General features: G+C 45.2%; 1 protein-coding gene and 1 long non-coding RNA gene across 3 annotated transcripts; both read right to left on the reverse strand.

Moving 5' to 3' along the window:
• Positions 1 to 9,854: 9,854 nt before the first annotated feature.
• LOC134220269 (uncharacterized) lies at positions 9,855 to 15,251 on the reverse strand. 2 transcript variants are annotated; one of them, XR_009981827.1, is made up of 5 exons: positions 14,938 to 15,251; positions 14,436 to 14,785; positions 14,242 to 14,364; positions 13,466 to 13,568; positions 9,855 to 10,559 (listed from the first exon to the last, which is right to left on the reverse strand). It is a non-coding gene; the product is annotated as an uncharacterized LOC134220269 (long non-coding RNA). The 2 variants fall into 2 exon arrangements; XR_009981826.1 differs by lacking the exons at positions 13,466 to 13,568; positions 14,242 to 14,364.
• A 222-nt stretch (positions 15,252 to 15,473) lies between these two features.
• On the reverse strand, positions 15,474 to 24,646 carry LOC134225286 (tetratricopeptide repeat protein 28-like). Its single transcript, XM_062705237.1, is given in 7 exon segments — positions 15,474 to 18,450; positions 18,515 to 19,858; positions 19,921 to 20,103; positions 20,167 to 20,306; positions 20,367 to 23,592; positions 23,595 to 24,345; positions 24,492 to 24,646. Coding segments are annotated over 7 exon segments (7,968 nt in total). The 5' UTR covers positions 24,534 to 24,646; the 3' UTR covers positions 15,474 to 16,168.
• Between the last annotated feature and the right edge of the window lie 793 nt (positions 24,647 to 25,439).

The following is a 25,439-nucleotide window of genomic DNA, read 5'->3' on the forward strand; positions in this document are numbered from 1 at the left end:
TTTCAATTAATTACTGAGGAAATGCTGAATAAGTTGAAAAATAATGTTCCTGTTCTGGCAACCTTGCCAGACGGCGTAGCGTCACTTAAACTTAAAAGTGGCAGTTCGAAAATTAAAAAATCACCCAGTCATATGAATGGCTGGTGCTACCCAGCAAATCCAATAGGACATCGATGGAAAATGATTCGATATCTTTTTTTTTTGTTAAATATCTTGGCTGTGCATATGCACAGCACATGTTTCGAAATGGACAAATTGATATGAAATTTGCGAAAAAGAATCCACGTGTCTTGGAGGGACTCGAACCCTCAACCTCCTACTTTCTAGATAGGCGTGATAATCAAGTGTCGGTCTTTCACCGTCATTAGTCGTCTGAGTACACGCGACCGCTTACGTAAGGCAATCAAACTCATCAAATGCTTTAGCCAAGCAAGCCTTTGGCACAGCAGAGTGCGATTGATTCGCATTCTATACCAGTCCGCCCAGCCTGTTGTTGGGGGCATGGAGTGCGATCCTCTCGTTTAATAAACAATGTGCACTCGCTTGACTGTGGATATACAACAGTAAAGCACATGTGGAGATTGGACAAATCAAGCATCTGAAAGATATTCAATTTGCAAAACAGAGAGCTAACCGCGGTGGAGGTTGGTACTTGGATTCCGATGGCTTTTCCACAAACGTGACCTTTAAGTGGCCTTGTTATGTAGGGGTTATCACGCCTATCTAGAGAGTAGGAGGTTGAGGGTTCGAGTCCCTCCAAGACTCGTGGATTCTTTTTCGCAAATTTCATATCAATTTGTCCATTTCGAGACATGTGGTGTCCCAACAAACAACGGCAAGCTACAAATAAGCATCTAAGTTGAATTATTGTTTATTTGTAATCTTCATAGCTGAATAAAATGGATGCTGAATAATTCGTTAGACAGATTTCATCTCAGCATTTGATGCAACTAATATTCGATTTGGCCTATTTATTTGTTTACCACCTTTATTTGAGGTCGAACTAACGTTTTAGTTTTATCACATTTCAGTACATTGGGAAGTTTATCAATGTGTTGAACTAATGATTTTCAAAATTCTCTGTTCGACTATGATGTAATTCTCTGAAAGGGTGGTCGAAATTAGTTTGAATAGTAGATTAATAAACAAGCATTAGACATCCTTCTTAACCATTGGATTTCACCTTTACCGGATCTATCGCACAGTGGAAGAAAACATTATAATATAGTTTATGCTTTTTCCGTTTGAAAGAAAATCGCGATGGCTTGAATTGATGATATTTGGATAGGAAAATAATAATTCATTTTCAAGACATTGTTGGATTAATTGTCAAGAACACTCAGGCTTTTTATATTCATGGGGAAATACATAATTGTTTCGTGATACATAATTAATTCCTGAGCTAGGTATAAAGATGTTGAAGATTATAACGAACAAAATTGTTGGAGCAATGAAGAAAATTCATGCAGTTGTTGTATAAAGTTGTGCGGAAATGAACACAATAAAAAATCATAAAAAATCTACCATATTGCATGTCTGTTATAGATTTCCTGTGTACTAGTTGTTTTTCTATATGTAAATAAATGTCGATATGTGTAGTTATTTTCTCGCTGCATGTGTGGTATTGATGGCACAATCATATCGCAACCGGTTATTCAGAAATTCCGAGCAAGGTCGAACATAAAATCATTAAATTTTCATGAACCCCATCGTTGGAGACGAATTTTATTTTATCGTTTTGACATTATTTTCTTATATTTTCCCCCAGTGTTGAATGGTTATTACTGGCTGAACAATGGTTGAAATAAAAATCTTGTACAGTTATTAACAAACTGTTGTTTAACAGATTGACTTGTTGATTAAGAGTCCAATTATGATTCATATTCAGCCATACGATTATTTATGTTTTGCATTGAGTAAGCCATAACTTACAAATCAAGGATGGCGCGGATGGCAACGTTACCGGCGGATGATCAAATGTCAGCAGTTCGAGACCCGATTTAGGAAAATTTTAAAATGATTATATGAAAATAGCAATTGCAATGAACGTATTGGAGATCTTGATGATGCTACTCTCAATGCGTTATTATTTTCGAAGAATTTACATGTAGCTGAATTAAGGCTAAGTAAAATGCTTATTAAAGGTTTTACGAATCAGGTAATAAAGTTGTTTTTCAAAACGAGATGTTATAGCTGTATAACTTCTCCAGAATTGTGTGAACAATGCCTGAACAGAAGTTGCGATAAGAAATAGTACAGACATAATTCAACACAGTGCTGAACTGAATCATCACACTGATGTTAGTTAAACTAGTGAATGTTTGTTGGGGTGCATATGCACAGCCAAGATATTTAACAAAAAAAAAATGGTTTTCGTACGGCCGAGTTGCCGAATAATATGCAATTAATTATTCGATATCTGTCAAAAGTAATCTTGCTCTGCCAGCAGTGTTTTTCGATTATTATTGAAATGTCGAAATGCTTAATGGCGGATGAATTACAATTTGAATCAAAACTTATTGAAATGGTTTTGACAATTTTGTATTTCATTTTTATTTTTAAACTTTGTCTTGTACTTAATATGCATGGCGATCAGTAGATCATGGCCTATTGAATCCTGACCTCCACAACCAGTACACAGGATGAAAGGTTGTGAGACAAAAATGAAATCTACCAGGCTAAAACAGAATGTAATCTAGAGTCTACAAATTTGAAAGCCTCCATTTGGGAGACATGGAAACTTTTTCCCGAAAAGCTCAGTTGCTTCGTTGCAAGAGAATTGGAAGAATTCTTCAACGCTTCTTGGAAATCGCCTTCCAAGCAGCTCGGAAGCCTCCTTTCAAGTGACCCGGAAGCCTCATTTTAAGAGGTTCGTAAACTTTTTTTCAGAGGCCCTAAAGCCAAGCTTTTTTCTATAATTTTTGTTTCTGCTTTTTCTTTCAAAAGGCTCGATGCCTTTTTTCAAAAGGCTCGAAGCCTTCCGGAATCCTTCCATAAAATGGCTCGTATGGTCTTTCAGGAAGCTCGGAAGCCTCCTTTCAAGTGGCTCGGAAGCCTCCTTTCAAGAGGCTCGGAAGCCTCCTTTCAAGAGGCTCGGAAGCCTCCTTTCAAGAGGCTCGGAAGCCTCCTTTCAAGAGGCTCGGAAGCCTCCTTTCAAGAGGCTCGGAAGCCTCCTTTCAAGAGGCTCCGAAGCCTCCTTTCAAGAGGCTGCGAAGCCTCCTTTCAAGAGGCTCAGAGCCTCCTTTCAAGAGGCCTCAGAAGCCTCCTTTCAAGAGGCTCCGGAAGCCTCCTTTCAAGAGGCTCAGAAGCCTCCTTTCAAGAGGCTCAGAGCCTCCTTTCAAGAGGCTCAAGCCTCCTTTCAAGAGCTCGGAAGCCTCCTTTCAAGAGGCTCAGGAAGCCTCCTTTCAAGAGGCTCGGAAGCCTCCTTTCAAGAGGCTCAGAAGCCTCCTTTCAAGAGGCTCAGGAAGCCTCCTTTCAAGAGGCTCGGAAGCCTCCTTTCAAGAGGCTCAAGCCTCCTTTCAAGAGGCTCAGAAGCCTCCTTTCAAGAGGCTCAGAAGCCTCCTTTCAAGAGCTCTGGAAGCCTCCTTCAAGAGGCTCAGAGCCTCCTTTCAAGAGGCTCAGAAGCCTCCTTTCAAGAGGCCTCGGAAGCCTCCTTTCAAGAGGCTCAAAGCCTCCTTTCAAGAGGCTCAGAAGCCTCCTTTCAAGAGGCTCGGAAGCCTCCTTTCAAGAGGCTCAGGCCTCCTTTCAAGAGGCTCAGAAGCCTCCTTTCAAGAGGCTCAGGAAGCCTCCTTTCAAGAGGCTCAGAAGCCTCCTTTCAAGAGGCTCAGAAGCCTCCTTTCAAGAGGCCTGGAAGCCTCCTTTCAAGAGGCTCGGAAGCCTCCTTTCAAGAGGCTCAAGCCTCCTTTCAAGAGGCTCAGAAGCCTCCTTTCAAGAGGCCTGGAAGCCTCCTTTCAAGAGGCTCAGAGCCTCCTTTCAAGAGGCCTGAAGCCTCCTTTCAAGAGGCTCAGAAGCCTCCTTTCAAGAGGCTCAGAAGCCTCCTTTCAAGAGGCTCAAGCCTCCTTTCAAGAGGCTCGGAAGCCTCCTTTCAAGAGGCCTGGAAGCCTCCTTTCAAGAGGCTCCGGAAGCCTCCTTTCAAGAGGCTCGGAAGCCTCCTTTCAAGAGGCTCAGAAGCCTCCTTTCAAGAGGCTCAGCAGCCTCCTTTCAAGAGGCTCAGAAGCCTCCTTTCAAGAGGCTCAGAGCCTCCTTTCAAGAGGCTCAGAAGCCTCCTTTCAAGAGGCTCAGAAGCCTCCTTTCAAGAGGCCTCAGAAGCCCTCCCTTTCAAGAGGGCTCAGAAGCCTCCTTTCAAGAGGCTCAGAAGCCTCCTTTCAAGAGGCTCAAGCCTCCTTTCAAGAGGCCTGGAAGCCTCCTTTCAAGAGGCTCAGAGCCTCCTTTCAAGAGGCCTGGAAGCCTCCTTTCAAGAGGCTCGGAAGCCTCCTTTCAAGAGGCTCAGAAGCCTCCTTTCAAGAGGCTCAGAAGCCTCCTTTCAAGAGGCTCAGAGCCTCCTTTCAAGAGGCTCAGCCTCCTTTCAAGAGGCTCAGAAGCCTCCTTTCAAGAGGCTCAGAAGCCTCCTTTCAAGAGGCTCAGGAAGCCTCCTTTCAAGAGGCTCAGGAAGCCTCCTTTCAAGAGGCTCAGAAGCCTCCTTTCAAGACTCAGAAGCCTCCTTTCAAGAGGCTCAAGCCTCCTTTCAAGAGGCTCAGGAAGCCTCCTTTCAAGAGGCTCAGAAGCCTCCTTTCAAGAGGCTCAGAAGCCTCCTTTCAAGAGGCTCAGAAGCCTCCTTTCAAGAGGCTCAGGCCTCCTTTCAAGAGGCTCAGAAGCCTCCTTTCAAGAGGCCTGAAGCCTCCTTTCAAGAGGCTCAGAGCCTCCTTTCAAGAGGCTCGGAAGCCTCCTTTCAAGAGGCTCAGAAGCCTCCTTTCAAGAGGCCTGGAAGCCTCCTTTCAAGAGGCCTGGAAGCCTCCTTTCAAGAGGCCTGAAGCCTCCTTCAAGAGGCTCAAAGCCTCCTTTCAAGAGGCTCGGAAGCCTCCTTTCAAGAGGCTCAGGAAGCCTCCTTTCAAGAGGCTCAGAAGCCTCCTTTCAAGAGGCTCAGGAAGCCTCCTTTCAAGAGGCTCAGGCCTCCTTTCAAGAGGCCTCAAGCCTCCTTTCAAGAGGCTCAGGAAGCCTCCTTTCAAGAGGCTCAGAAGCCTCCTTTCAAGAGGCTCAGGAAGCCTCCTTTCAAGAGGCTCAGAAGCCTCCTTTCAAGAGGCTCAGGCCTCCTTTCAAGAGGCTCAGAAGCCTCCTTTCAAGAGGCTCAGAAGCCTCCTTTCAAGAGGCTCAGAAGCCTCCTTTCAAGAGGCTCAGAAGCCTCCTTTCAAGAGGCTCAGGAAGCCTCCTTTCAAGAACTCAGGAAGCCTCCTTTCAAGAGGCTCAGGCCTCCTTTCCAAGAGGCTCAGAGCCTCCTTTCAAGAGGCTCAGAAGCCTCCTTTCAAGAGGCTCAGAAGCCTCCTTTCAAGAGAGCTCAGGAAGCCTCCTTTCAAGAGGCTCAGGAAGCCTCCTTTCAAGAGGCTCAGAAGCCTCCTTTCAAGAGGCTCAGAGCCTCCTTTCAAGAGGCTCAGAAGCCTCCTTTCAAGAGGCTCGAAGCCTCCTTTCAAGAGGCTCAGAAGCCTCCTTTCAAAGCTCAGGAAGCCTCCTTTCAAGAGCTCAGAAGCCTCCTTTCAAGAGGCTCAGGAAGCCTCCTTTCAAGAGGCTCTGAAGCCTCCTTTCAAGAGGCTCGGAAGCCTCCTTTCAAGAGGCTCAGAAGCCTCCTTTCAAGGGGTGCAGACGCCTCCTTTCAAGACACTCTGTAGCCCCCTTTCAAGTGGCTCGGAAGCCTCCAATCAAGAGGCTCTGGAAGCCTCCTTTCAAGAGGCTCAGAGCCTCCTTTCAAGAGGCTCAGAGCCTCCTTTCAAGAGGCTCGGAAGCCTCCTTTCAAGAGGCTCAGAAGCCTCCTTTCAAGAGGCTCAGGAAGCCTCCTTTCAAGAGGCTCAGAAGCCTCCTTTCAAGAGGCTCAGGAAGCCTCCTTTCAAGAGGCTCAGGAAGCCTCCTTTCAAGAGGCTCAGGAAGCCTCCTTTCAAGAGCTCAAGCCTCCTTTCAAGAGGCTCTGGAAGCCTCCTTTCAAGAGGCTCAGAAGCCTCCTTTCAAGAGGCCTCAGGCCTCCTTTCAAGAGAGCTCAGAAGCCTCCTTTCAAGAGGCTCAAAGCCTCCTTTCAAAGAGCTCGAAAGCCTCCTTTCAAGAGGCTCGGAAGCCTCCTTTCAAGAGGCTCGGAAGCCTCCTTTCAAGAGGCTCGGAAGCCTCCTTTCAAGAGGCTCGGAAGCCTCCTTTCAAGAGGCTCGGAGCCTCCTTTCAAGAGGCTCGGAGCCTCCTTTCAAGAGGCTCGGAGCCTCCTTTCAAGAGGCTCGGAAGCCTCCTTTCAAGAGGCTCGGAAGCCTCCTTTCAAGAGGCTCGGAAGCCTCCTTTCAAGAGGCTCGGAAGCCTCCTTTCAAGAGGCTCGGAAGCCTCCTTTCAAGAGGCTCCGGCGCCTCCTTTCAAGAGGCCCGGAAGCCTCCTTTCAAGAGGCTCGGAAGCCTCCTTTCAAGAGGCTCGGAAGCCTCCTTTCAAGAGGCTCGGAAGCCTCCTTTCAAGAGGCTCGGAAGCCTCCTTTCAAGAGGCTCGAATAACTCCTTTCAAGAGGCCTGGAAGCCTCCATTCAAGAGGCTCAAGCCTCATTTCAAGAGGCTCAGAGCCTCCTTTCAAGAGGCTCAGAAGCCTCCTTTCAAGAGGTTCTGGAAGCCTTCTTTCAAGAGGCCTCAGAAGCCTCCTTTCAAGAGCTCAGAAGCCTCCTTTCAAGAGGCTCAGAAGCCTCTTTCAAGAGGGCTCGAAGCCTCCTTCCAAGAGGCTCAGGAAGCCTCCTTTCAAGAGGCCTGGAAGCCTCCTTCAAGAGGCTCAGAGCCTCCTTTCAAGAGGCTCAGAAGCCTCCTTTCAAGAGGCTCAGAAGCCTCCTTTCAAGAGGCTCAGGCCTCCTTTCAAGAGGCTCAGAAGCCTCCTTTCAAGAGGCTCAAGCCTCCTTTCAAGAGGCCCGGAAGCCTCCTTCAAGAGGCTCTGGAAGCCTCCTTTCAAGAGGCTCGGAAGCCTCCTTTCAAGAGGCTCAGCCTCCTTCAAGAGGCTCTGGAAGCCTCCTTTCAAGAGGCTCAGGCCTCCTTTCAAGAGGCTCAGAGCCTCCTTTCAAGAGGCTCAGAGCCTCCTTCAAGAGGCTCGGAAGCCTCCTTTCAAGAGGCTCAGGAAGCCTCCTTCAAGAGGCTCAGAAGCCTCCTTTCAAGAGGCTCCAAGCCTCCTTTCAAGAGGCTCGGAAGCCTCCTTTCAAGAGGCTCAAGCCTCCTTTCAAGAGGCTCAGGAAGCCTCCTTTCAAGAGGCTCAGCCTCCTTTCAAGAGGCTCAGCCTCCTTTCAAGAGGCTCAGAAGCCTCCTTTCAAGAGGCTTGGAAGCCTCCTTTCAAGAGGCTCGGAAGCCTCCTTTCAAGAGGCTCGGAAGCCTCCTTTCAAGAGGCTCGGAAGCCTCCTTTCAAGAGGCTCGGAAGCCTCCTTTCAAGAGGCTCGGAAGCCTCCTTTCAAGAGGCTCGGAAGCCTCTTTTCAAGAGGTTCGGAAGCCTCCTTTCAAGAGGCTCGAATAACTCCTTTCAAGAGGCTCGAATAACTCCATTCAAGAGGCTCGAAAGCCTCATTTCAAGAGGCTCGGAAGCCTACTTTCAAAACGCTTGGAAGCCTCCCATGATGGGATAGAAGCCTTCTTTCGAGAAGCTCGGAACCCTCTCTTCAAGGGGCTCGGAATTCTTTTTTCAAGAGGCTTGGAAGCATACCTTAAAGCAGCTCAGAGGCTTCTTTTAAAGATGCTCGGACGCCTCCTTTTAGATGGTTTGAAAGCCGCCTTTCAAGAGACTCGGAAGCCTATCTTCAAGACGCTTGGAAGGTTCTCTCGGAAGAGGCGCGGAATCCTACTTCCAAAAGGCTCGGAAGCTTCCTTTCAATATACTCGGAAGCCTTCAATAGTCAAAACAGTCCCTAGATGTAAGAGCTTAATTTTAATAGGGAAGATTAAAAAAATGAAAATTTCAGAAAAGTTTATGGAGAGCCATATATTCCGTTAGTTTTCAGGTCTATTTTTCATATACTTGAAGAGTAACGATTATTTTTATTTACAGCAAAAAATCATAGGGGGTACCTCAATTAATGCAAAAGTTCGGAGGGGTACCTCTCAAGAAAAAGGTCGTCGGTGCAGAACATTGTTAACATTGTTGATGACAAATAGTTTTGGGCGCAGTTTAACCATCACCAGATAGTGGTCAGAATCGATGTTAGCGCCACGATATGTCGTGACGTCGATAATGTCGGAGAAGTGCCATCCATCAATCAGAACGTGGTCGATTTGTGATTCTGTCTGCAGTGATGATCTCCAGGTGTACCGACATGGGAGGCTGTGTTGGAAGTAGGTGCTGCGAATGGCCATATACTTGGAGGCGGCGAAATCAATTAGTCGTAGGCCGTTTTCGTTCGTCAGCCGGTGAGCGCTGAACTTTCCAATAGTCGGTCTAAACTCCTCCTCTTGGCCAATCTGAGCGTTCAAATCTCCTATGATGATTTTGACGTCGTGGCTTGGGCAGCTGTCGTACTCACGTTCCAGCTGCGCGTAGAATGCGTCCTTATCATCATCAGTGCTTCCGGAGTGTGGGCTATGGACGTTGATTATGCTGAAGTTGAAAAACAGGCCTTTGATCCTCAACCTGCACATTCTTTCATTAATCGGACACCACCCGATCACGCTCCTTTGGATATCGCCCATCACTATGAAAGCTGTTTCCAGCTCGTGTGTGTTGCCGCAGCTCTGGTAGATAGTATGATTACCTCTAAACGTTCGCACCATTGATCCCTTCCAACAAACCTCCTGCAGCGCTACGATGCCGAATCCACGATTCTTGAGCACATCGGCGAGTATGCGTGTGCTCCCGATGAAGTTGAGAGATTTGCAGTTCCACGAACCGAGTTTCCAATCGCTAGTCCCTTTTCGTCGCAGTGGTCTTCGCCGAAGGTTCCGGTCCGTACTCTCTTGTTGATTGTGTGTTGCGTATGTTTTTTAAAGGCTGGCTTGCATGGCCTGACACCAAACTCCCTAAATTTCCGGAGGACCATTCCTCCTTATTCCCGGTGGACCATGGTGCACAGTTTCACTTAGAGTCCCTCGCTGGCACTCGGACAATGATCAGCCGCCCCTAACATGGAGAATAGACGCTGTTGTGAGCCGATCCTGACATGGAGAACAGACGCTCAGTAAGATTTGCCCCTCCGGAGAGGAGCAAACACCCCTTCCCTGTCAGCATACGACCCTAATTCCCACCGGGGTTGGTTACCCGATCTTCCCTCATGTACAGGTTATTCGACTTCGTCAGTTGATGGGAATAACCAGCCCAAGGTGGGGACATTAATTTTCAGGGCAAAACGTAAACAAACGAGCATAGATTCCATACAAAAATCCAAATCTGTGTTGGGGATTTTGACAAGTCAGAACACCCCCCAATAAATGCATCCTGGAAGAGGCTTAACCATTAGCTCTACCAAAATAAAGTACATGGTTGCGGGTAGATATAGAAGTAGGCCTAGTGGCACAAACAAACAGACGTAACTCATAGTGAACATCAGCTGAAAAATCTTCATCATCGTCAATACTAGCGAAATCTATTGTTGACAGTTGTAAAAATACGATATTGAGTAAAGTAAAACCGTACAAATTTCAACGGCATGATGTAAAGTTCAAGGAAAACGCACTGGTCTGGTCAACAGTTGCTACAGAAGAGAGCATCTATATTTATTTTACCCAACAGCAAACTTCTCATGTTTATGTACAAGTGTTTCTTATATACCTAGATTTATTTATCAGGACTATGACAGTTCTTATCTGTCAATTATCTGAACTAGGGATTGGAATCTGAACACGCTAAACATTATTTATTCTTTCTTGAGTATATGACAACTCCTCCCTTATTTAGTTAATTATTATACCACTCTTTCTCTGAACAATATTTTCGCAAAATTCGAAGGTGTCCATATATGTAACTTTATATTTAGATCGTGAGTTTTATAACTGTAATTCATGATGGCACTTGTTAACTAAATTTGATACTTAATACTTTCTTTAGTAACACCTAACTACTTAATAGTACACAAATTCATGATCATTTGACTTCTGTTTCTTTCTATTCGAACGCCTTAATGTAACTGAAGGCTTCGAACTTCCTGATGGAAAAACATCAACACTTTCTTGTAACGCTCCCGGATGTAATTCATTTCTGGCGGGTGGTGGAGCCTCAGCATCGAAACCGTGAAACGGCTCATCTTCATCGGAATCGACAAACTTCCTCTTATGTGTCCGTACGGGCGCTTCTTCTCCTCCAGCTTGAAGCGAAACATTTCGCCTCCGTTCATTCGTTTTGACAAGCTTTATCTGCCCCCTGTGGGCCGTTAGGAGATGGGCTCCGATGGCAATCTGTAAAACATTCGTGGAAACTCTTTTTAGTAAATTTAGCTTCCACCCATCTTTGAGTTTCAGAAATATTCGGATTCCTATAGTAAACCTTGTCGCCTGGTACTAATTTTCCAAAAGGATCTTTCTGAGTACCATTAATATTTTCCCCATTACAGTATTTTCAAATGGCGGATATTCCAATTGTTTTTTAAATGATTTATTGGGGTTTAACAAATCTAACAATAGTTTTGGTTTATAACCTAATACTTTGTCAGAAGGTGTCACCCCAGACTCTAGGCAAGTATTCCTATAATTGATAAGAAAATAATCAATTTTGTCCTGTAGATTCAATGACAGCATTTTAGGATCGATCAAAAACTTTTTCAAAACTCCCACCAGCCTTTCCGCCTGCCCATTACTTTGAGGGTGAAAGGGCGGGCTTCTAAGAACTCTTATACCTTGTTTCTCCATATATGAATAAAAGCGCTGGAATTGAAAGGCGGCCCATTATCGGTCACCACCATGTCAGGTAACCCATACCTGGCAAATATTCCAGCCATTTTCCTCAGAACTCTATCTGCGCTTGTACCTGAATCCATTATTTCAATTTCCAACCATTTGGAACAACTGTCAACTATCAACAACAAAGTATGTCCCTTGAAGAAGAAAAAATCAGCGTGAATTCTGCTAAATGGCTTTAAGGTAGGAATCCACTTGTGTGTTTCTTTAGCTCCTGGAACATTAGTCATCTTCAAACACGTCTCACAGTGATTTACGAAGTCTTCTACATCTTTATTGATCCCAAACCAATAAACAGTCTTTCTGGCCATCTGCTTCATTTTAATAATGCCGTTATGGTTGACATGTAGAAGTTCTAAAACTTTCCTCTGAAGATTAGCGGGTACCACAACTCGATCTTGAAATAATAAACATCCCTCTACTTCATCTAAATCCTGCTTTTGTGCATAAACGTTCCGGTAGCAAATCTGGAGTCTTTTCGGCCAACCATTTTTTATGTAAGAGAGAATCTGTTGCAAAAATGAGTCAGTTTTGGTTTCTTTCGCTACTAGCACATAATCTACTGGACACCCGTCAGTCAAATTCAATGATTTTACATAGTTGCACTCTGGATCACACGAAACCTCATTTTTCAATGGAAACCTTGAACAGAAGTCAGCATTTCCTTGTTTCTCCGCTGGCCTATATTCTATGACGTAATCGTAAATAGCCAAATCCATGACATATCTCTGGAGCCGCGTTACATAAATTGAATTTTTTCCCGATTTCCCCAATATACCTAAAAGCGGCTTGTGATCCGTATAAATTGTGAATCTCTGGCCATACAAAAATTTATGAAACTTCTTGACCGTTGACACCACTGCCAAAGCTTCCAAGTGTAATATGGGATAAACTTTTTGGGCACTGTTCAATGAGAACGAAGTAAACCAAATCGGCTGCTCTTTTCCATCGATAATATGCGAAATAACTCCCCCCAACCCATAAGAGGACGCATCCGTGCTAACGACTATAGGTTTCTTAGGGTCATAGTGAGTGAGTATATTTGCAGCCAGTAATTTATCTTTAGATTCCTGGAATGATGTTTCACATTTGGAACTCCATTCATACCTAACATTTTTTTTCAATAGTCCATACAGGGGGTACAACGTCCTAGAAAGGTTTGGAAGAAATTTGTTATAATAATTTAGAAGCCCCAAATAAGCTTTAAGTTCATTTACATTTTCAGGTTGTTTTGCAGCTTTTATTGTGGAAACTTTTTCAGGATTTGGTAGAAGGCCTTTGTTTGAAATTATGTGTCCCAAGAATGGTAATTCCTTTACAAAAAACTTTTTATATAATTGACTTTGATTCCTTTGAAAGCCGTTTTAAAACTTCTTCTAGTTTACTCAAGCATTCCTCTGGAGTTCTTCCTGCAATCAACACGTCATCTAGATAAATAAATACAAAATCAATTCCCTTTAAAATGTCTTCCATGATCTGTTGGAAAATTGCGGCGCTCGATGATGCCCCTTGGGGAAGTCTGTTATAAGTGAACAAACCCCTAATAGTATTAATAACGACAATTTTTCTTGATTTTTTTGAAAGCTTTAATTGTGTGTATGCTGTAGTCAAATCCAACGCACAAAATACACTGCATCCGGCTAACGATGCAAACACATCTTGCGCTGTAGGAAGGGGGTATGTGTTTGGTATCAGTACCTTGTTCAATGATACTTTACAGTCTATAACAAACCTAATTTCGTTGTCTTTTTTAGGTACAATCACAACAGGGGAAGCCCATAAACTTGTTTTGATAGGGGTTATAATTCCATCCTTTTCTAATTCTTGCAATAGACCCAACACTTTATCGCGCAGTCTGTACGGTACATTATATGCTTTTTTAAAAATAGGATTTTGTTCCCGAAGTACCAAGTCTGCTTCATACCCTTTAATCGGCATAGTAAAATCTTTGTTAAAAACAACGTCATATTTTGTTCTCAAGCCATCCACAATTTTGTCAAAATTATTTACAAATGTAACATTATTTACTAATAAAGTCCGAGCAAACATCTTTCTCCAATCACTACAAAATACGTCCAACCAATCCCGCCCAATCAAAGGTATAAAACTATGTTCAGTATCAATCACAATTAGTTCCAGTTTAGCTCTTTTCGAATTTAACACCACATTAACCATCATCGATCCATGCACCTTTAAAGTTGACCCATTCACAACCACCAACCGTTTTTGGTTGCTTCTTACATAAATATTGTCAAAATTCCGAAAATAATCAGCTTTGCTCAATACTGAAACTGAGGAACCACTGTCAACCTCCATTTTCAAATGTCTACCCTCAACGTTAACTTCCACCAGACAAGGTTCACTAACTCTACTAATTGATTTTATCATCATGCAAGGGTAGTAATCACCTGAGTCCACGTCGCTATCGTAGTCCATTCTTAATCTTTTGAAATACTCATGCGGATCCTCCACACTTGCAGTGTCTCCTACAAATTTAACTGGATGTTTTTGCTGGTTGATGAATTTATAACAATTTTTTTGTATATGTCCTCTGGCTTTACAAAAATGACAAATAAAGTTAGCATACCGTCCCTTTGTCTGTGACCTAGATCGAGAACGATATCCGCCATTTTGGTATTGGGATCTTCTATCATCATTTCGATACTTTTCTCTGCTCCTTCTTTCAAAATCTCTTTCGCCATAATTCTTTCTTTCATCCTTGATTTCCTTCCATCCTAACCTATGCTTTACCGAATTCACTCCGCTGCTCCTATTGATTGCCTGCGAGCTATTTGCTGTAACTTCTTTTGTTTTAAAATCCGCTCCGCCACTTTCAACGTCAAATTCTCCTCACCTAAAAGCTTCTGTTGCAAATCCTTATCATGCACACCGTAAACCAATTGATCCCTAATGGCCGAGTCTCTAAATTCACCAAAGTCACACGTTTCAGCCAATAGTTTCACATCTAGAAGAAAATTTTCGTTCGTTTCACCTGGTCCTTGTACCCTGCATCTAAACTTATACCGCATCACTATGTCTGATTCTACCTTATCATATCTCTCCTTTAATTTTTTTATAATATCCGCGTAGGATACGGTTCGTAAGTCCGTCGCAGGATAAAGACGTTTCAATTCCTGGAACACCGTTATCCCGCACAAGCTAAGGAAAATATCTTTTTTCTTACCCTCTACAATGTCGTTACTAGAGAAGATGTATTCCATTTGTTCGACATAATGAGAGAACGAGGTACCTTGAACATATGGATCAATTGAACCGATTAGCCCCATTGTGTCTAATTAGTTCACAACTTGAAATTCAAAATGAAATCTAGCAATCACTTATATTCTTCAAAAATAAAGGAACAATATATTCACATACCTTTGTACCGTTCTCACTCGCTGAATTCCAGTTCCCGTCTCCTCCGAAACTAGTGGTTATTGTACTGCTGAACGCCAATTGTCCCAATCCCGAAAAGTTCGTGTGTGCGTCGATAATTCCGCCTTTCAAACGATTACGTTTTTGCACCGGTATCACGTATTCACTCAGCAACAACACCGGTAATCATCCTTTTTCGTACAGCCTTATCCGGATTATCGGTCAACTGGCCTAGCTTTCCTGCTCAAAGGCTCTTCGGTAAACTTCAATTTCAGACGCCACCAGGAAATTAACTCGACCTGTGGATAATAGGGTCCACCCTAAGCCAAGGAACTAGCGTCACTTTTGACCGGCTATGAACGAGAAGAAAAGGAATAATATCTTTTACACTTAGCTCACTTTCTTTTGTTAACAAAACAACCACCCAAACAATTGACTTCTTTCAATAGCTTTTCAATTCAAATCACAACCTACAACATCCCAAAGCACAATGTCCACTAATTACCTTTCATCCGATTAATTCCTCAACCAGCCAACCTTAGCTCCGTCCGACACAAGCTAATCCGAAACGGCCACTTATTCTACTATTTTTTACAACTTTCACACGCGAATTACTAATTTTTTTATCTCGTCGCCACTGTAAAGTTCAAGGAAAACGCACTGGTCTGGTCAACAGTTGCTACAGAAGAGAGCATCTATATTTATTTTACCCAACAGCAAACTTCTCATGTTTATGTACAAGTGTTTCTTATATACCTAGATTTATTTATCAGGACTATGACAGTTCTTATCTGTCAATTATCTGAACTAGGGATTGGAATCTGAACACGCTAAACATTATTTATTCTTTCTTGAGTATATGACACATGAAAGATTTTTGCCTATACAAAAATATCGGCGGCGAGATGATGCCAAAAAGCATGAACGTTAACGGCGACAAACACATGTCAACTGAACCTGGTTTCAAACCCAAATGCTGCATATCTTACCGTTACGGGACCATTCAATATCCAATAGTTTTCTTTCAAAAAAGTTGACTCGTTTCTTTCGTTTGAATAAAACCTTTTATTAATTAGAAAGCTACTCGTTATACATACATAGAATACCTACGTTGATTATTTACACTTTGAAATGCATTGAAAACATAAAATAAATTCACTATCTATTGATGCAGTTCAGCTTAGTTCTATGAAAAGAGTATTATTACCAAGGTTTGTTGGCAGGCATATTTTTACATTGTCCTAAGCCTGTTTTGAGACGAAAAATTACAATTTTATTACACCTCTATCGTATTAATCTCAAATCGGCTTTCAACTTTTTAGCTAGCATAAAACCACATTACCTAATCAGTTCGTTGTTTTCAAAAAATAATAGAACTTTAAAACTAGTTAAAATTTCTATCTTACATTGATTTAAAACATATTTTTATAATAAAATGAGCATTGAATTAATCCTAAAAATGGACGGTAAACCTAAGAATAATGTCACAATCGTAGCCTTTCGGAAGCTTATTAGTTTTATACATGGGGTTCACCCTTTACCTCAAATAAACAAAACTTTTACTCGTTGCTTATTTGTTCCTTTGCATTTGGTATGGGACCAAATAAATGTGCGCATAGTTTTAACTCTTGTGAAAAAGACTACTAATTACATGGCGCTCTAATTAACATCTAGTTTTTTTTTACCTGTGCCCTAATTCAACGGCCATCGTATGTAAAAGTTATTCATCTCGAGCTCTACGTGTCAATAATATATTTACTTCTCTGGTTAGGATTCGCCCCGGACGTGACTCCCAACGCAGCTTGTTGTGCTTGGGCAACTTGTTGTTGTTGCTGTTGCTGTTGCCCCAAGCTTCCGGTTCCACCTTGTTGAGTTCCGTTCCCACTAGACTGTCCGCCTACCGTGATCTGTGACTGTTGACTCTTGGAGGTGGTGACTGTTACCGTGGATCCGGTGATATCGGTCCTAAAACTCCCGGAACACTGGGAATCCGCTACGCTTCGTCCGTCTCCTTCATCTCGGCGCGAGAGATCCGAGAAGGGACTTCCGCCGCGCTTCACAACCGTTGATAGGGAGTTCTCCGTCGACGAGGACATGTTGCTAGTTAGGCCACTCACCGTGGACTTCAGTTGTTTCTGCTGTTCGAGGATGTCAGCTGTGGTGAGATCCCCGGGTTTCACGATATTTGGCGTCACGTTACTCAGCCAGGGCTTCGAGTTGGATTTCTTGGTAATGGTGGTTGCTCCGAGAGCAGCGGTCATGGCGGCCACGGCAGCTACTGTTGATGTAGTGCTGCATCCGCATAGCAAATCGGATGGGCTGTTGCAGATTGTACACTGGCCTTCCTCCAGTTTAGTGGACGTGGTTGCATTCATTTCGATCTCGTTCATTGCTTCCGCTAGGTTTCCGACTGTTAGAGCACTTGGTTTGTTGAGCATGGCAGCTGCAGTGGAGGATTTGATATCGGGGGAGTCTTCGTAGTTTTTGCTAAGCAGGAGTTTCGACAGTGAAGGAGCAAGTCCAAGACCGATGTTTCGTTCGTGGTAGACTTCCGAAATAGTTGGAGTCATTTCGCGACTCATATGGCGTAGAATGGAATCTTGAATGTTCTTACTATTGGTCTTCTCCTTAGAAGTGCCACTAGTGGAGGGCATGCTGGATGACATGCTTGTTGTTGGTGGTTGTTTTAGACCAAGTTCTGCCGGAGTCTCAGTAAGAGGAATCACCTCAGCCTCCGATGGATTGAAGTAAAGTTTGCTAGCATTCAAGTTCAAAGTGCGCTCGTCGTCTGGGAGAGTGGATAGAGGTTTCCTAGGTGGCGCAGTATGATTGCCTAAGCTAGAAGAAGATATTTCCGTTCTACAACTAAGACGATCCATGAACGCAAACTGATCCACCATCTTGCTGCGGGTTATTGTTGAAGTTCCATGTGGAGGAGGTTGTTGCACAGGTTGCATCTTCAACTTACGGCTTCGCATACTCTGCAAACTGTGGGCCAAACTAGTCAGCTTGCTGCTGATCGAAGCGGCGTTTGAGCTGGAAGGCAGGTCAAAGCTTCGCTCAAATTCTGAATCCGAACTGGTCGATTCCAGTACGTTAAGGGTTTTACCGTTTGTTTGCGTCTTTCCAACGGCTCCACCGTTGACGTTGTTGTAAACTGGCGCTAGAGGTGCCAAAGGTCTTAAACTGTCAACCATTGGTAAAGTTTGCCGCGGCGGTGGAAGGGGTGGCAAATTGTGGTGACCTTGGTTGGCTCTTCGTAAAACGGTTGCATGTCCGGAGCCTTCCCAATCGGTAGCCGAGCTGGCAGAACTCGAACTGTCAGGTCTTCGCATATTGGGGTTCTGGTGGTGATGACCCTCACGAACCGTTTCGTGGCCGTAGGTACCTATGCCGTTGTTTGTATACAGATTACGAATACGGGTTTGGTGCGCTAAAGCAAGCGATACATTGGGGTCTACATTCTGAATTGTGACTGGCGGGCTGGGAGTGAAAGCTGCATCACTTTCCCCACCGCCGCCAGGTCGAGATACCTTGATGGTTCCTCGTAGACTCGAATAGCCAAGTCCCTTGGCTAAGTGATCGCTCTTCATGAGAATCTGCTGAGTCGTGTATCCATCGGACAGTTCGCTATCGGTCGTATTTGCCAAACTGGAGTCTAGATTGGTTGCATTGTTCGTTGGTTGTGATTGTGCTTGAGCTTGTTGTCCACCGAGAGGCACTTGCCCAGATGTTTCCGTTTGTCCTCCATCGGGTTCGCCGCGTCGTCGAACATAGGAGATGAAGGCACTTCTAGTACTCAAGAATGGTACCCGTCGAAAAGGTAACGGTGGTCTCGGGAAGTTGTAGCTAGCCTGACTTTTAACCGTTCCAGCTGGAGAAACGCTACGCTGCTGCTCCGGAGCTGTTGGAGTAGGGCTTGGCACCTTGGCTTGCGGATCATCGGAAGCGTCCTCGTTCAGCGATTCTGAGCTGCTGCTAGATTCAATTCCAAGGCTTTTAGGAGCCTCTTGGGTATCTACAAAAATAAAAAATAAAAATTAGCGGACTCATCCAAAGTATAGCTTTAATTCAAAACTTACCGAATAAAGCAAGCAATGACTGCAGAACAAATTGACAATTTCGACGGTTGGCCTGTTTTCCGGTTCGCAGAGTAACTTGGTCTTGTCCAACTTCCATCAAATCAAATCCAAGTGAAGCCAGCAATTCGTGGCATCCGGAAACTCGCCACAAGCGAACACTCAACGGGATGTCAATGCTTTCGTTGTCGATCGTTCCCTTTGATGGGAACTGCGCCACCACGTTTCGCATGACTCCGATTATCTCGTCGGCGATCTCCGAATTATTCACCAACTTAGAAAGCGCGTGCAGTGTGGTAGGAGATAAGCCTAACAGGGCTTGTAAACTTGCTGAGCACTGCGATAAGCGATCTTCCGGGTCCGTCTGTGGGAAAAATACGCTCGAAGGAATTCCGTTGGCCGCCGGTTCAAATCGGAACCCGACGGCCATCAGAAGATCCTTCCATCCGATCACGGGTCCGGCCTTGTTCTCGATGCTCTTCTGAGTCGTATACATGGCATTCTTCTGTCCTCGATGAATACGCTGCAAACTCTTCTCTACAAGATGGAGACACACGCGGAGAGCGTCTCGGCACTTGTCCGGAGTTCGCATTAATTCACACAATGCCTGACCGATCAAGGCGACCTTATTTGATAGTCGTACATTGCCTCCGATTAATATAAAACCTGCCCAATTGGCCGGATGCGCAAAGTGCTTCGTATGCTGAACGGTCTGCATGGCTTCTGCTAATGCCTTTGCTGCCCGGGTGCCCTGCAATAAGGCTGAGTAGAAAGCCCTCAGTAGAATCTTTGCTGCCGTTTCTGGGACTGGCCAGAGTGAAACCAGAACAGCTCCAGTGCCGGCGAATAACCAACTTCCGGCTAGATTGGCCACCCCCGTACCAGTGATTGGTTCAACAGAGTGATACGAACTCAGCACTACCAACTTGGCGCTTAGCTTCATGGCCAGCAGGTCTGTGGCACTCAGAATAAAGTCCGACAACGGTGGGATTTCCATATTGTTCGACGACATGTCCGCGTTGTCGTCTTCGTTCTCCATTTCTCCGGACGAATTCGGATAGAATCGCTTCTGTGATTGAGAATCTAGGACCTCGCCGGGACTGAGAATAACTGCACCCAACTTCCAGCTTACATTTGCTGCAAAATGGACACACTCGGCCGCGGTCAGTTCGGACACGATGGTTTCTTTTGTGGCACTGCACGACACCAGCGGTTTCGTATTTAGCATGTCCGAAACCATAGCGGCTTCCTGTAGCGATGCAGGTGACTCACTCCAACCCCAGGTTTCGGATAGAGATGATGGGATTTTGGGACCTCCGATGACTAATGCACTGTTGAGACCTTCAGCTAAAATTTGAGGTAAAAATAGTAAAACTTTTGGAGGAAATCGTCGATTAAAAAATATTTACCGGGCTCTCGGGTCTTGGTTCGACTTTTTTGGCGCAGAATATGTAATGATGGAACTGTTAGTAATGAGCATCGCTCCGAAAGATATTCTCCAGACTCATCACCGCTTCGAAGAATTGCAAATGGTACTAAGTAAAGCTCTTTTTCCAAAACCAAGATCAACTCACGGCGACCGATTCGGGATGCTGAGGAAACGAAATATTTATTAAGAATCGTTTTTAAATTGAAGAACATTCTTCTCTACTTACTGGTACTGATATCCGGCAGTAGATCTTCAAATGGCGCCAACAATAAATTGTAGAGTACGTGGAGGCAAGAAGGCCCTTGCCATGGTGGTAGCATATTGGATCGTCGAGATCTCGTTGAACCCTGAAGGCTTCCGATGGATCTGGAAACGTCGGACATATTAACACACCCATCATATCAAAGCCTTCATTTTCTGCCTTACCTGGTAGATCCTTGCAAACTGGCCACCGATCCACCAACGCTTCCTAAGCTGAACAACGAGCTTAGAGAGTAATTACTCGAGTTGAGCAGATGGTTTCTGTTCACCATTCTCAGGAAACCAGCCCTCTCGTTGGAAAAATCGTCAATCAGGTTTTCGTTCGATGACTTCCAACCACTTCCGTCACCTTCCTGTAGTACACTGCCGGAGTTCACACCCAAACTATCCCGCACGAAATTAATATACTGATCCAATAGGCTTCCATTTATTTCTCCATTTTCACCACCAGCGGGTTTCTTCTTCATCTGCAACGACTGTTCATCAACCTTCGCTACGTGGAATCGAACGATCCTCTTTTGCGGCGACAGGAACCACGCAAATAGCTCACTACCCGCCAAGCTGTAGTAGATTACGTTGGTCTTGCTCTTGTTGACTGTGTCAAAGATGTACTCGCTGCAAGTGAGCAGTGTTTTTCGATTGTTCAATGAATTCTTCGCACTTTGGTTCGAGTCTGCACCCATCCGAGATCTGCAACGCTCGGCCGCCACTAAAGCCTCTTCGTTCCGTCCCAAATTAACCAATATTCTTTGCAATGTTTGATAACAGGACGTCTGTAGATCGTACAAATTGGTCCTTGCTTCTGGAGTAACTTGATCACTTCTGATGGATTCTAAGATCTGTGCAGCACTTTCCATCTGCTGTCGGGAATTGTCTTCATCTCCTGATGCAAGCAGTGAGAGACCCAAGCGGTAACGAATTTTCGCTTCATCTTCAAGTTTATTGAGGGACTGAACAATCGCCAGACCTTGACGGAGAAAACTGACTGCTTGTACCACCTGCTCCATGGTGTGGTAAACTCGGCCCAACGATAAGCAAGCGTGAGCTTTTGTCAGTCGATCCGTCGTCAGAGATAATTGTTTTTCAAAATATCGCACTGATTCGGCGTAGTTCTTCAGCGATTCGTACACTGATCCCAGATTACCACAAGATCTTGCCTGCAAAGCCGCATGCCCCATATTTTCACATAAGTCCAAGTCTTGTTTGTGCAACCGCAGAGACCCCTCGTAGTCTCCCATTTGTTGAAACACTCCTCCCAAGCCACTTATCGCGTCTGAGGTTAACGCTCGATCACCCAGCTCTCGCGCGATATCCCTCTGATGCTCTAAACAATTAATCGCTTGTTCGTAATTACCGAGGGCACTATGAATACTTCCCAAATCACCGTACGCAGCGGCTTTCGCTTCCGGATTACCCAACTCGTGGGACACTACCAGTCTCTTCTCTAAACACACTAAAGCTTCCTGTAGATTACCAACCGACTTGTAACAATTTCCCAAACCACGATAGGCACGTTCCTGATCTCGTGGGCTCTGCAACGCGATGGCTAACGCTAAATGTCGTTCGTGGCACTTGATTGCTTCTGCGTGATAATCACCCAGCGCGTCGTAACAATCCCCCAAATGCCCGAGTGCTCGGGCTCGATCGTGCTGAGCTGTAGGCGTGTTTACTTGCTCCAACGTCCCCAACTGTTGCTCTAGATAACCGATAGCGTCTTCGTAGTGGCCCATATTCAATCGGGCAATTCCGAGGTTTCCAAAAGCTTGTGCCTCCACTGCCGAGTCCTGCAATTCTTGTGCCCTTTCCAGCTGCTCTTGGTAGCACTTGACAGCATGCGTATAATTTCCGAGTGCCATATGAACCGCTCCCAGATGGCCGTGCGCTCGACACTCACCGGGCAGATCGCCCATTTCTTGTCTCAGCGTCAGTTCTTGAGTGTGGTATCCTAAGGCTTTGTCAAACTTCTTCAGTAGTCGATGTGCCAAACCAAGTGCTCCACAAGCGGCAGCCTCCATTCCACGTTCTCTGGCTTGCCTTGCGAGCGATAGTTGGCGTTGATACATTTTGATTGCTTCGTCTACGTCGCCCATTCGAATCAGGACATCACCAATATTCCCCAAAGCACGGAACTTGCCAGGTAGATGATTGGTCATATGAGCTATCGCCAGGAAGTATTTTTGACACTCAAGAGCGCCTGCCGTATTTCCGAGTGCTAGATGGGCCAGCCCGAGGTTACAATAGGCTCGACCCATGTTCATTTTGTTCTGGAGGTCCTTGGCCAGCGCTAGGTCTTGATCATAGTAGCGTACTGCTTCGCGGTAGTTCCCGATACAATAGTGAGCATATCCGAGAAAGTGGCAAGCCTTACCTTCGGCTGCGACGTCCCCGAGCTCTTGGGACAACATTAGGTATTGTTCATAGTAGGGAACTGCTTGGGCGAATTCTTGACGAGAGCTTAAGCAGTTTCCGAGGTTGAGAAGAGCGCAGGCTTCACCAGCGGTATCCTTCAGTTCGCGAGCTATGTTAAGATGGGCTCGGTAGTGCATCAGGGCCATATCATGAGCTCCTAGCGCCTGGTAGGCTACCGCCAGGTTTCCATGAGTGGAGGCTTCAGCGCTACGATCATGCACTTCCTTACTGATGATCAATTCTTGTTTATGATATTTGATGGCTTGTTCGTAGAATCCGGCAGCGGAATATGCGTTACCGATATTGCCATAGGCTCGCCCCATTCCTGCTTTGTCTTGCAGTTGGCGGGCGATAGTGAGATGGGCTTGATGAAGTTTCAATGCTGCGTCGTGCTCACCGAGAAGTTGGTACACAATACCCAGATTTGAACAGGCGCGGCCTTCTCCGACTTTGTCTCGAGCTGCTAAAGCCATTTCAAGTTGTTTTTCATGCCATCGTTTCGCCTGATGAAAATCATGTCCACAACGGGCAGCGTGACCAAGGCCGGCATACGCGCGAGCCTCAATTGCACGATCTCCAAGTTGTTGGGCTATTCGAAGGACGTTTTCGTGGTAGGTGATCGCTTGAGTGAAGTTCCGCTTGTAGTGATAGCTGGATCCAAGATTGCTGTAAGCACGAGCTTCTTCGACTTGGTTACCAAGCTTCCGTGCGAGACGAAGATGTTGCGTATGGCAGTCCACAGCAGAATCGAATTCACCCATCGCTAAGTATACTGCCCCGACGTTTCCTATTTCACGGGCTTCTTGGAGACGATCTCCCATTTGCTTTACGAGTTGAACGCACTGTTTGTGTGATGCCAATGCATTTGGATAATCACCAATGGCTGTGTAAACGTGTCCTAAAGATGTCAGAGCTGCCGCAGCAGCTTGTGTATCCTTGCACTTCATCGCCAAAACGAGTTGATAGCGATGAGATGTTAAACTTCTTTGTAAGATCCCTGACTGAAGTAAGCCGAGCCAAGATTCCCGTGCGCACGACACTCACCCGCGGTATCACCAAGACTCTTTGCAACAGCCAAGTCCTGTTGCATGTACGCGATTGCTTTGTCTAACTGATTTAGTGCCCAATGGGCTGAACTGAGAGCACTGAACACTGACCCTCGTAACTTGAGGGAACACGACCCTATCCGGAGGGCCGATTCTAGCACTGTAACCGCCGAATGATACTGCCCGGCACCAAGTAATTCCTGTCCCACCACTGATATCACAACGAATGGCGATTGATCTAGTTTCATGGCTTTCAACTGTTGGAAGGTTGGCTCGAGCGCATGACGTAACGGGCTCTTGATCGAGGCTTCCACAAGTCCCGCAAGTAGTTGCTTCGAGTTAGCGTCCTGGGCGAGACCCGAGCTGAACGCTGCCAGTGCTTCACCGTACCGTCCAAGACACTGCAGCGCAACGCCTTGTCGAAAGTAGGCCTTCGGCCACTGAGGGCAAAGTTCTCTGGCCCTAGTAGCATCTTGCAGGGCCAGCGCAAACTGACCCTGCTTGAGTCGGGCTGCCGAGCGATTACTGAAGAGTATGTGATTGCTGGGGTCCAAAGCCAGCGCGTCTGTGTAGAGCTGCACTGCCGTGGTGAAATCCCCATTTTGGCAGGCAGTATTTGATTGGCGCACTTTCTCCAGGAATAGCGCTCGATTGGCGGCCGGTAGTTCCGGCGTGCCTTCCGGTTCGTTCTGAAAAATAGAGGAAAAAATCGAAAAATACCACGTTAACAACGTCTCTACGTTTGGGATCGCGACAGGTAATTATGAGGTTCGTGTGCTTGTGTGTCTCTTTTCCCTGTCGGAATGGAATGATGGAACTAGGCTATACGACGTACCGAAAAAATAAACTCGGACAGTTGGAGCTTGTGTGCCCTCATCGAACACAGAGCAGAGAAGCGCAAAGAAAGTCCACCGCGCGGAGAGGGAGAGTGAGTGAAACTAGTGATCGTGGAACAAAACGGCACCGATCGTGAGGTCTGCCTTTCGCGGTCGTCGGTTGGAACTAAACTGAATGCGAGAGTCGGGAATTCGGACCCGAAAGGTGATCTTACAAACGGAAAACGAAGTAATCGGGGGTGAGAGTTGCCTTTGCGCTCAATGCTGCTCTCAGATACCTGCTCTCGCAGTGATCGTTACCTCATTCTGTTTTATCGTATCTTCGTGGTACATTGCAGCAACGCAATGTCTTCTTGTAGGCATTTTTCATCTGTAGTTTCACCCAAACTCGAACGCAACGAATACGGGTGAAGATTTTGATAAATAAATTGAAGGAGGTATACGTGTAATCAATTATTATGATTGCTATCATCTTTACCGCATGATTTCGCTCTTCGTTTCGTTTGGTCATCGCTCTCTTTCTGTGATCAATCGTTGGAAAGGTTCAATTTTATTCGGCTTTCTGTAGATCAAATTTTGCATGTTTTTCGTCTGGTAGATTGTTTTTTTATTATGTACTTCTATTCAAAAGCTTGTTGCTGTGCTGAAACAGATGCGAAGAAAAGGTGTTCAGAATAGCATTTCACTGTTTGTAAGAAACGCGAGGTTGGCATTGTAAAACAATTATTGTCAGTTGGATGATCGTAACCGCAGGTAAACTGTTGGCAGCACTGCACTTGTTCCAACGAAGGGTCGATAAATAATTATCCAGTTTGATTGCCTTCTCTATCTCTTGGTTACTTATCTCTCTAATTCTCAACGTAACAAGTGATCGCTTCTCTCTTTCTCCTGACCAAGGCGAGAGAACCGATCAAAAGCCGAATCAACTTGAGCGGAGCTTACTTCGT

The sequence above is a fragment of the Armigeres subalbatus genome, chromosome 3, assembly GCF_024139115.2.
Source record: "Armigeres subalbatus isolate Guangzhou_Male chromosome 3, GZ_Asu_2, whole genome shotgun sequence".
Lineage (NCBI taxonomy): Eukaryota > Metazoa > Arthropoda > Insecta > Diptera > Culicidae > Armigeres > Armigeres subalbatus.